Raw genomic sequence first — 12,295 nt, 5'->3', positions numbered from 1 at the left:
TAAACAATCTTTTTGGAGTGAACTATATGTGGAGTTTACTATGATAAAATTGCTGTTTGATTTAAGACCGGAAGGTGTCTGTTTATCTCTATTTGTATAGCATCAGCAAACTGATGTAAAATGCTAGTTGACCGTTACAGCCGTTATGCTCTCTCCAATGATAGAAACATGAAGGTTGTTATCAAAGTACTATAAGATCTCTGTCTAAACCCTTTGTTCACGGTAGACTTGGGTAGCAATTTTAAACCGAAACTATCGGGTTTTGTTTTAACATGCATATTTAGGACAGTGAGTTAGTTCCTCTTTCATCTTTATTACGATAAAACCTTGGGAATTGCCACGGACTGCAGTCAATTTTCCCTTTCAGTCCAACTAATGCCAGAGAAACAGTTTGAAGAAATGTAGCTGAGCAAGTAAGGTAAATTCAGTATAATTATAGCAACTTACCTGAATAATATCCCTTCATATAACACATCCAGTTTACTGGCACATACTTTTGAAGATAACTCGCCCCCTTGAGTATGGTGGTCACCACCACAATCTCACTGGACTGCGCATGGGCAATCTAATCTGAGTATGCATACTTCCGTGAATAGTAGATCAAAGATACATTTATAATAAAGTTAAATATTAAATGGGAAAACTTGGTAGCTTTTATGTAAAGTGAGGCACTTTTTTTTTAATTCTCATGGATTATATTAATTATCATGATACTTTAAGATAACATGTCATGATGATGTCATACCACAGTTAGAGCCTGGATGTGTCCTATTAGTCTAATATTTGCTTTGTTATTGGACAAATATAAGGTTACTATACATATGCTACCTTATAGTAATGTAATGTGGTGTAGCAACAACAAGCAAGCATGAGTAAGCATGTTTATATTATTTTTGATGTGTGCAAGCTGTAACAGTAGGCTATAAGCTACTGTGTGAAGTCTTGTCACATTTGCTAAAAATACAGCCAAACTCAGTTTTAGGTGGTAGTTGCTTTACTGTACTTCTCTAGCTGGATTGGGCTTGGTTAAAGGAATAGTCCACCCAAAAATATGACGCTCCAAAAAGCACATAAAGGCATCATAAAAGTAACCCATATGACTCCAGTGTTTTAATCCATGTTTTCAGAAGTGATAGGATAGGTTTGTGTGAGAAACAGATCAATATTTAAGTCCTTTTTTGACAGAAATCCTTCTCCCTGACCAGTAAGGGCCAAATGCATGAAGAATGTGAATCACCAAAAACACAAGAAGAAGAAAGTGAAAGTTAAAGTGGAGATTGCCTGAGCAGGGAGGAGAATTTGTAATAAAAAAAATACTTAAACATTGATCTGTTTCTCACCCACACCTATCTTATCTCTTCTGAAGACATAGATTTAACCACTGGAGACATACTTTTATGCTGACTTGTTTGATTTTTGGAGCTTCAAAATTTTGGCACCCATTTACTTGCATTGTATAGACCAAAAGAGCTGAGAAATTCTTCTAAAAATATTCATTTGAGTTCAGCAGATGAAAGAAAGTCATGCACATCTGGGATGGTATAAGGATGAGTAAATGATGAGAGACTTTTCATTTTTGGGTGAACTATTCCTTTAAGCTAGTTAGGACTGAAAGGCCACCTTGGGCCAATAGGGTCAATTTGCACTCTCTGAAAGCTTGGTTGTTTCTTTGGAGTTGCTGCTGAACACTTCTGCACTGTTAAATGCAACTCAAACAAAACCGTTGAAAAAAAAAGGAAATTACATGACTTTTCAACTTTTTTATATCAGAGTAATATAAAATAGGTCACACTGTACATTAGTCTTATGCCATATTATTGTGTTCATAGGGCTTTCATAAGCAGTGCATAAAAACTGAATAAAACTGAACATTAAATGTGTTTTAAGGGCAGACATGACTGGATTCTCAATGTCTTGCTGGACATGAAAAGTAGCAAAATAAATGGTCATAAATGAAGCCCCCTGTGCTCACAAAACTTTTACGCTGCCTTTGAACACTAATAATTCATAAGTCATACTCTTGAGAACAGTGTGATTGCACAGTGCAGTGATAACGATGTTTAAGATATGTTTCTTAATTCCTCAGTCAGACCATAGACTGAGATTTTCCCACATGACGCTCATCCTCTGAGTACCGCCGGAACTGTTCACCCAGCAATGGCTCGAGGCCCTCAGCTGAGCGGTAAGAGCGTGCCCGAACAGCACACCCGATGACTCCGCCCACCACAGCCACAACAAGCACCACAGCAACAATTGCTATGGTGATGATCTCTGAGACAGTGTAGGGTCGTGCTGGAGAGGGAGACAATGACACATGAGTCCCAAACTATGGTTAGATTGACCATTTATATATGAGATAAACAACATTTAAATTAGAAAATTATATTTATTTTAAGTTGTGCTTTATATATATATATACATATACATATATATATATATATATATATATATATATATATATATATATATATATATATATATATATATATATATAAACCATAAATGTAAAAAGATATTTGAAAACAGTCTAAGTACTCAGTCAGAATTACAAGTCAAAAATATGAGATAGAATGTCAAAAATATGAGATAAAAGTCTAAATTATAAGATACTAAGTCGGAATTATGAGATAAAGTCAAAAATATAAAATAAAAGTCAAAATTATGAGATACTAAATCAGAATTATGAGATAAAGTCAAAAATATAAAATAAAATTCAAAATTATGAGATACTAAGCCATATTTATGAGATAAAATAAAAAATATCAGATAAGTCAAATTAGGAGATAAAAAGTCAAAATAATGAGATAGTAAGGCATAACTATGAGATACCAAGTCAGAATTATAAGATAAAGTCAAAATTATAAAATACTAAATCAGAATTATAAGATACAGTCAAAATTATAAAATACTAAATCAGAATTATAAGATACAGTCAAAATTATGAGATACTAAATCAGAATTATGAGATAAAGTTAAAAATATAAAATACTAAATCAGAATTATAAGATAAAGTCATAATTACAAGATACTCAGTCAGAATTATGAGATAGTCAAAAATATGAGATAAAAAGGTCAAATAATGAGATAGTAAGGCATAACTATGAGATACCAAGTCAGAATTATAAGATAAAGTAAAAATTACGAGATACTCAGTCAGAATTATGAGATAGTCAAAAATATGAGATAAAAAGTCAAAACTATGAGATATTAATTCATAATTCTGAGATAAGAAATCAAAATTATGAGATAAAAAGTCTGGGGTTCATTTAGATTATTGTGATCATGTATGATATCTCTAGTAACTCACTTGGCCACTGAACCTCATAGGTGTAGCCCAGGTTGTCTGGGGCACTGACAAACATTTCTGCATTTCTGATTGGTGGCCAGAAAGGAACCATGTTGAAGTCTCTGTTGTGACCAATAGGAGCATTTTCCTCAGGATAGACCACTGTACCTGCTACATATGCACAGAAAGGTGCAGGTTAGGATGATGCCTGTATCTGTAGCATGACGCTGTGTTTTTTGTTGTGTGTGTGTGTGTGTGTGTGTGTGTGTGTGTGTGTGTGTGTGTGTGTTTTGAGTGTGTGTGTGTGTGAGTGAGTGTTTACCAGCACTGTGTCTCTGAAGCCATTCATCAAAGATGGCATCAGTGAAAGTGTGAAGCAGGACAAAGATGGGGTCGTTTGGTGACAGGTGAGTCTGTCCACCTGTGCCATTGAGAAACAAATGAGCCAGGTTGTGCAGACTTCTGACCACTGGATCATAGTTGCCCTGGGGAGCACTGTAACCTGGTGACAAAACAGAGCACTACTTAAAAGTCTCATCAATTCTCTATAAGTTCTAAAATACTGCAAAGTGTTTGATGCATGTCATTTGTTTGTGTGTGCATCAGTCACAACTTACAAGTCATTGCATTCGATATCAAATATCACAAAATATTAAATATATATGGAAAAAATATAAATAATTTGACCAATATATCTATTGTATTATAATTTGAAACCTAAAAAAAATAATTTTGTATTGTCCTTTTTAGCTTTTATGTTTTGAAAAGAGTGCTTGTGCTATTGTTCGTTAAATAAATGCCATTTGGTTTGATATTTTGTTAAGTAACATAAAGGCATTTCTGCACCTTTAAGTTTGGGAGTTCTTTTTGATTCATCTCTCAAGTTTGACCAACAAATAAATTCTGTAGTAAAGTCTTGTTTTTTCCATCTTAAACTTCTGTCCAAAGTTAAAACTTTTCTATCTTTTAACGATCTTAAAACTGTCACACATGCTTTTGTTTTATCTCGTTTGGACTACTGTAATTCACTATATATTGGATTACCCCAATCCTCCATGTCACGGCTTCAGATGGTCCAAAATGCCGCAGCCAGGTTTTTAACTGGGGTTCAGTAGACGAGAACACATTACTCCGATATTATTGTCTTTAAATTGGTTGCCAGTGTGTTATAGAGTTGAATTAAAAATTTTGCTGCTAGTTTTTAAGGCTTTGACTGGTCTGGCACCATCCTATCTGTCAGATCTTGTAAATGTAAAAAGTCAATAAGAGCCTTGCGATCCTCAGACAGCATTATACTGTCATATCCCAGATCGAGATTGAAGTTGCGAGGTGATCGTGCATTTTCAGTGGCCGGTCCTAGGATATGGAATAGTCTTCCTTTATCTGTGAGGTCTGCAACGTCTGTACATGATTTTAAATCTAAGCTACAGGCTTATCTTTTAACTCTTGCATTTCACTCATAACTTTCGCTAAACCCTAACCTAGTGTTTATTGTCTGTTACTGTATTGTGTGTGGTTTGTTTTATACTTCTTCATTTGTACAGCACAGTGGTCAACTTCTGTTGTGTTTATTTGTGCTTTATAAATAAATAAATGAAATGAAAATGAAGTCTGGCTTAGGTCTCCAAATACATATTTGGGACCACTGTATGTCAAATAGCTTTGTTAAGAAATTGTGTTATTTGCTGCTGAGTGTGTATCATACCCTCAACAGTATTTCTGAAACTCTGAGAGGAAGTTGAGTAGTAGGGTGGTGTGTCGAAGGTGTTTAGCTCTAGACAGTCGATGACATCCTGTGGTTCTGGTAATCTCTGGACCATGGGTCGAGCCACATTACCAGCAGGGTTTCTCTGGATCGGACTTGTCTCTGTATCTGAACACACACCAGACAGAGAAAGTTGCTAAAAGTATTCAGATCTCTTTATAACATCCAGCTATCTAAATGGATTGCAAGAAAGAAGCCACATAGTATTGAATATACTAATAAAGGGGTTTTCTACCTTTTCAGTTCAAAATAGTGTTGCATTTTAAAACATGCCTATAACTTTCGAGTAATTCCATATTCCATATGTTCCTTAAATTGATGTACATGCACATTCATATTATATAGATTTACATTTATTTACATTTTCTGCATGTTACTTAAAGGGAATAGTCATCTTTCATAATTTATTCATACTCATGTTGTTCCAAACCCGTATGACATTCATTCTTATGCGGAAAACAAAAGGAGACATTTAAAATTTTCAGTGGTGTTGAGTAAGGTACTCAAAAAAGTAATCCATTACAAATTACTAATTGTAATCAGAGTACTGATTTTACTGACTGAATTATTAAAAATTAATCACATTACTAATGACTATTAAGTTACTCTTTTAACAGAAAAATGTGTTTTTCCGCTCAACAAATTCAAAATAATGTGTATATTTCCTCCTAGTTAATTGTCACATGCTCAATGCTGCTTTTCAATACAATGACAGTTGATAGTGCCTCACCTTAAAGATAGAAAAGGACCCAAAAGTGCAATAAAAATAGTCCATGCAGTTTGTGCGTCATATTCTAAGTCTTCTGAAGGGATAAGGGATAAACAGCCCAAAATGTATGCTTTAATTTAATTAATTTTTTTGGCAAAAATCATGACATCCATTGACAAACTCTGTGAGAGAAGCTTGTCCACAGTGGCAGTTGCGTTTAAGCGAGAACTTACATTGTGTTTATCACTAAACAACACAAGTTCTTGTATGAACATGTGAGCCGCTGTGAACTATCCAGTGCCACTGTATTGGAAAGAAAGATACTGTATTCATTAAAACATCTCCATTTGTGGTCTACATTGGGAAAAAAGTCATATAAGTTTGGAACAACTAGAAGGTGAGGGTGAGTTATGACAGAATTGTCATTTTTGGGTAAACTATTCCTTTAATACATTGGGAAAAACAATGAAACATTTAGTTTATTAACTTTAGCATTGGAGGAATTCAATTTACTATTGTATTTTAGATTAACTCAATTTAAATCAAACAATAATTAACTGACCCCCTGCAGTATTGCCAGCAACCCCCTAGGGGTCGCGGGCCCCCTGTTGAAGACTCCTGGTATGATATACAGTTTGTCTGCTATTCTGACTGAGTCACGTACTTGCAAATATGATCACATGATGCTAATCATTTGCCCATATAAGGTTTTATCTTTCTTCTCAGCTCTCGAATGCCTTGAAGGATTAGTTCAAACAGCATGTGAGCAGTCTTAGGTCTTGGAATGCATGTGTGTGTGTGTGTGTGTGTGTGTGTGTATGTGTGTCTGTGTGTGTGTCTGTGTGTGTGTGTGTTTCACTGTTGCAGATGGTCTCCAATGTTTCACACTCCCCCACACTCTCACAGATCCACCATGGAGAGGACACAAAATTAGCCGTGTGTTTTTGCAGTATTTGGTGTATTGCAGAGAGGCTGTATGAGTGATTGGTATGTTGTGAGAGTATGTCTTACTGTTGCAGATGGTCCCCAGTGTTTCATACTCCTCCACACTCTCGCAGATGACTCTCCACTGAGAGAATACAGAGTTGGAACTGATATCATTTGTATCAAAGCTGCTTCTGGCTCCCAGCAGGTCATCAGTACAGATATCACACTCACTGCCTCCGATAGCAAAGTTCCAGTACGGCAGGGCAAACGACGGGTCCCCCAGCATGTCCTACACACATGCACCATGTACCATTAGCTGAGCCCTCTATCAATGGGGAATAGCTGGGATTTCTCCTGCTACAAGATTAATTGCTCTTTATGTAATTACTGGAATATTAGGTTATTTTAAAGTGTGCACTGTAATTTTCCCCTCATTATAAAGTTTTACACAAGAAGTTTTACACTTATTACGATCATATGATCATCAGCTGAACACTTCTCACTGTATTACTCCAAATTCCCTTATTGATGAACACTTTTGCACACAGAATACATTAATCATGGCTGACTGTGAATAGGAGTATTTCTACAATGGCACTGGAAACTGAAATTTTGCTTTGATGTTGCATCCACGGCACTAGATGTCAGTATAAGTGGCTGTTTATGTCACTGGTCCTACTCGACCCTCCCCGAGCGGGATTCGAACCAGCGATCCCTGGCATGGGAGTCGGACACACTAGCAAGGAGTATATAAAAGCTATGGCCTCCAGCCTCGGTCGCTAGTGTGTCGCTTAAAGCTAGGAGAGTGAGGTTTATACACTGCACAGCTATCACATACCAGCTGACTACCATTACACTCACCAATCCTAAACCTCACTCCAATCTGGGTCACGGCACCAGTGTCATCGGTTCTACTCGATCCGCCCCCGAGTGGGATTTGAACCAGTGATCCCTGACATGGGAGATAGATGCAATAACAAGGAGGCTAGAAAAGCCATAGCCTCTAGCCTCAGTCGCTAGTGCATCTCTTAAGGCAAGGAGAATGAAGTTTACACACTGTACAGCTATAATATACCAGCTGGCTACCGTTACATTCAGACCCATTGCCATTTTTATTTCTGCCTGTTTTTTGTTTTTTTCTTTCATTTGTTTACTGACATAAAATGTGCTAAACTGACATCTCTGACCATTGCACCACGTTACTGTTTTTTCAGCATTTTGCGCAAGAGTCCCACTTTATGTTTGCAGTTATAAAAACTGTAGTTACGCAAGCTTGATTTTGTGCATTGTTACTCAAAGCAGGCATGCGTTGTATTCTCAACGTTGTCACAGAGGGGCGCTATAGCGGATATTTGTGTCAATGTTTGCTTCTATGAAGAGTTTTATTTTCACGACAACTACTGTCATGGCGGAGCAACAGTTTCAAGAATATTGCTAAGCACTAAAATTGAAATCAGTAAATTTTTTGCAACTTAGCAACATTTTTACCTACATAATAACACATCTAGTTTAATGGAACAGACATTTGAAGTAAACTCTATTGCCCCCTTGAGTACTGAGATTTGTTACAACCATAGTAATGCAAGAACGCACTTTAAACATGTTCAACTGGACCTTGTGTTGGCCAAGGGCTCACATTTGCATATGCATACTTGTGTAAAGTATGTTTCTGGCCTTAAGCGCAAAAAACATGTTCAGTCTGAACAGCTGTCCGAAAGTCCCAAACATCTGCCATATAAGCCACCGAAATTGTCATAGGTGTGTGCACATTTAAAGGGTTTGTATAATAATTTATTCATCTGATTTGGGTCACCTGCATGTCTTTTTCCAGTTGCAGCAAGTGGTACCGATGCCAAGTGACGAATCCGGGTCCTTCGTGAGAGAAATCCACACCTCCAAAACTCTGCTGGCCTGGACCCATGTAAGTCTTGCTGACCGAATAGTAGTGGGTCCAAACAAAGTAATTATAGATGGTGATATTCTCACATTGGGCACTCCCTCCTTCCGGCCCAAAAATCTCCTGATAGCGACGGGTACAGATGACCAGGTCGGGATGGACGGTTCTTTTGGCCTGGTCCAGAGCATTCACAAATGATCTTTTCTCATCAGCAGACATTTGCATGATGTTACGTCGCACTGAGTACACATGAGAAACAGAGATAAATATGTAGCCATATGGGGAGATGATATGTAGTGTGTTTATATGTGCTATTTATATTTCCAGTGCTTATAACTTGGCTCTCTGATTCGCTCTATTGCATCATTCTGCGATCAAATATTTTTATATAACAACCGCTAAACTGTATATTTTGACCATTGACCATTGACCATTGTCTCGGGCAACTCATTTCTAAAACTGTGCTAGTTTCATGTCTATCATAGCACTTCTCAGTCTCTTTTTTCATATAATCATATTATTTCAACTCAAATCAATATTTCATGTCCATTTACTTGGTAAACAGCCATATAATTAGTGAGATAATGTACTGCCAGCTGGTCATTATGGCAAAATAAACCCCTTCAGGATAAAGAAGATAAGAAACAATCACCATGTCAGGTTTGTTTTGTGATAATGAATGACTGACTGTACATAACCACAAATATATCTGTATATAAGGGACTGACTGCACATTATCCCTTACATTTCACGCTGTCAGGTTTATTTTACAACAATGATTGTATATTAATGACTGTATATTAACCTTTACGTCTCCCTATATTCTGGATTATAGTGATGGCTTACGCTGCTGTATTTAAGTGTGTGTATGTTCATCCTCACCCACGGTGATTCTTTGATCACAGTTTGGCCCTGTCAGACCATGTCGGCATCGCCCACAGTTAAATCCACTGAAGTTTGCGTTGCATTGGCAAGCTCTGTTAAAGAACCGTAGTGGCCATTGTTCTCGGTCGTCCCTCCCATCGTGGGGATACTGAGGCCCATGTGGGCGGCGGTCAGCAATAATGGACACACACTGACCTCTCCCAGTCCTGGATCCACACTCATCATTGGGCAGTTCTGTAGGTGATGGGCAGCAGGTGCCATTCAGGAGACCTTCTTGTGTCATACACTGACGTGGAAACTGAGCGTACGTCAGCACAACGCACATAAAAATTATACACACACTCGTCCACATCCTGTAAAGAGATATTCAATATGTAACAACATTCATTAAAGAAGACATATAAGAGCATAGATTGTGCAAGTTAACTGATTTAACAGACTGATCGCATTGTGCATTCAGCAACAGGAGGTCGAAAGTTCTGTTGCCGAACATTCTGCTTACCGATATTCAAACCACTGCCCCTAGTGGCCAAAGCTGGAAGTGTTTTTGATATGGAATGTCCACAGGGTGGCACCAAAAGCGAGTTTTATTTTTACTTGAAAATGATGTAATACAGTCAACAGGAATGGATATTTGATTAACTCTACCCCAGAACCCAAATCCAAGATCCCAACTCTAAGCCTAATCGTCAGAAATTTAAAAATGTAGTTTTAGAGTTAAAGTGCAACCTACAAATCATGCACACCTTTGATTATGTGAGTGCGATCACTTCCTGGTTTCCACAGGACTCAAACCCATGTCAAAGAGCAAATGCTTTTTGTCACAGAGTTTGCTCACACAACAGGCTATCAGTAGCACCACAGGGAAAGGTGAACATGTTTGAATTGATGCAAAAATATCTGGGATGGCGCTTGTCAGTTATTCTGCAGAATGGGGTTAATTTCAGGGATCGAACATTCAAAAGCAGTATGTCGATTTCCTGTGAGATTTACAGTGAACATTATGCATTGATCATAAAAAAAAAATATTTCACACAGTTAGTTCTCTTCAACTATTCACATACAACACTGCAAATATAATTTTCTTATTCAGTATTATTGTTTGTTTTCCAGTAAAAATATGTAGTCATCCCTAAAACAATGTGCATTTACTTGAGAAGCAAAATTGCTAAGATAGTAACTTGTTTTCACATAATACATTTTGTATATTATTTTTTTTACCCAATTGGCAAATGTATTTATTTTTTTGCCTTGCTTTAACTTACAAATTTTTTTAAGTTTGGAAGGAATATTTATTTTATTTATTTTTTTACTAGAAAATAAGCAAAAATACTGTGGAAGAAAATACGTTCCTCTGAAATTAGATAAATTAGGCATAAATAAAAACACATTTTACAGTAATGCAACCTAAATAAGCTCTTGAAATAGCCTAATCCACTGTGGTTAAAAGTTTTAGTGAGGAAAAAAAAAACACAAAAATTATTTTATCTGCAAATACACTGAAAAAGTGGTAACCTGTGATTATTCCCTCAAGAAGTTATTTCTACTTGTTCTAACCCATAAAAACTTATTTTGTTTGTGTTATCTAAATTGTCAGGCTGATTAAGTCGGATTAAACACATTTTTTTAACTTGAGTTTATTTAGGTCTTACTGTCTTACAACATGCAGCACAGTTTTAGGTTACCTGACAATATATATATATATATATATATATATATATATATATATATATATATATATATATATTTCTTTATTTATTTTTTTTATGTAAGTGGAATCTAGTGAAGCAAGAAAGCTTATGAGATCAACACAGGAATGTGAACAGCAAGATCCTTACAGCAACATACTCAGAAACATAAGAAATGTATTAACCTCAAATTGAAACAATGGAAAGTATCAGTTCATTTTGTTTTCCCTCTCATTTTGTGTAGTTTTGATTTATAGTTTTATGAAGTACAGGCTTGCCATTGTACAGAAGTGTTTTAGAAACTTCTTAAGATTCCTCCTGTTCTAAGTGTTCTAACACAAATGTTATTACTAAATATTTTTTCCACGGTGTAAACCCACACGCATAAATCTAATGTTTTTTTTTACAAAAATCATGGAAATCATGTACTTGATCGATTTTCCATCTTTTGATGGCATAAAAGAACCCGATGTATATCATTTACACACACACATACACATACATCCCATTATTAATTATAAATAAAAAAATGTAATCCAACAATTTGTCCAATTTTGCCTTCAACCACTGCACTAATTTAAAGAGTAAATAAAGTTACAAAAGTAAAGTTAATACCTTATGTCATCCGTTCTCTCACACACTCTCTCTGCTGTACCGTAGTGCCCCCCTGTGCCGCCCACTTGCCAAGTCTTTTATGCGTACACCCCCCCTAACTGCTCTCATCTGTCTGAGCCCTTCATCCCGTGATCAGCAGCCAGTGGAGAGAGGGAGAAGAGGAGAGAGAGAAAAGATAAAGACTGAGTCTATAGTTTTCTTTTTACATCAATGAATGTGACTCTTCATTTGCGTCTGTATTGCTTCATGACTGCGTTGACCTTTTCAGAAGTCTGATAGATCAGGAGTCTCTCTGGCTTTCATAAAATGATAAGGCAAAATACTGGTCAGAAACAAAGCTCTTACAAAAGAAACGAGGAACAGTGAGAGGGTTTATACAACAAAGAAAGAAGACATAACTTTTGAACCCTTTTTATTCTGTAATACTTCAATCAGATGTCAAACCTTTTTAAGTCTTTACAAACTTGAATGAAATTGGATATAGGTTTACAAGTAAATGGTCACGAGATTTAGTTTAACTCAT

At 36.4% G+C, this 12,295-nt stretch overlaps 1 protein-coding gene across 1 annotated transcript; it reads right to left on the bottom strand.

Annotated features, from left to right (window-relative positions):
* Positions 1-738: 738 nt before the first annotated feature.
* Positions 739-11,910, bottom strand: tyrp1b (tyrosinase-related protein 1b). Its single transcript, XM_052137567.1, has 8 exons — positions 11,773-11,910; positions 9,467-9,822; positions 8,501-8,823; positions 6,772-6,976; positions 4,992-5,159; positions 3,609-3,788; positions 3,308-3,457; positions 739-2,292 (listed from the first exon to the last, which is right to left on the bottom strand). The coding sequence occupies exons 2-8, from the start codon at positions 9,819-9,821 to the stop codon at positions 2,087-2,089; spliced, it is 1,587 nt and encodes a 528-aa protein (XP_051993527.1). The 5' UTR covers position 9,822; positions 11,773-11,910; the 3' UTR covers positions 739-2,086.
* Positions 11,911-12,295: the final 385 nt, after the last annotated feature.

The sequence above is a fragment of the Xyrauchen texanus genome, chromosome 11, assembly GCF_025860055.1.
Source record: "Xyrauchen texanus isolate HMW12.3.18 chromosome 11, RBS_HiC_50CHRs, whole genome shotgun sequence".
Classification (NCBI taxonomy): domain Eukaryota; kingdom Metazoa; phylum Chordata; class Actinopteri; order Cypriniformes; family Catostomidae; genus Xyrauchen; species Xyrauchen texanus.
Note: the sequence above shows the minus strand (reverse complement) of the source record. Positions and strands in the feature narration are given on the sequence as shown.

What these genes read in the sequence shown, in the direction of transcription:
- tyrp1b (XM_052137567.1), bottom strand. Translation starts at nt 9,821, where the DNA reads ATGTGGACGAGTGTGTGTATAATTTTTATGTGCGTTGTGCTGACGTAC. An exon ending in ACTGGGGACCATCTGCAACA is followed by an intron (nt 5,160 to 6,771) that starts GTAAGACATACT and finishes GTGTGTGTTCAG; the next exon opens with ATACAGAGACAAGTCCGATC. An exon ending in GCTTCAGAGACACAGTGCTG is followed by an intron (nt 3,458 to 3,608) that starts GTAAACACTCAC and finishes GTGCATATGTAG; the next exon opens with CAGGTACAGTGGTCTATCCT.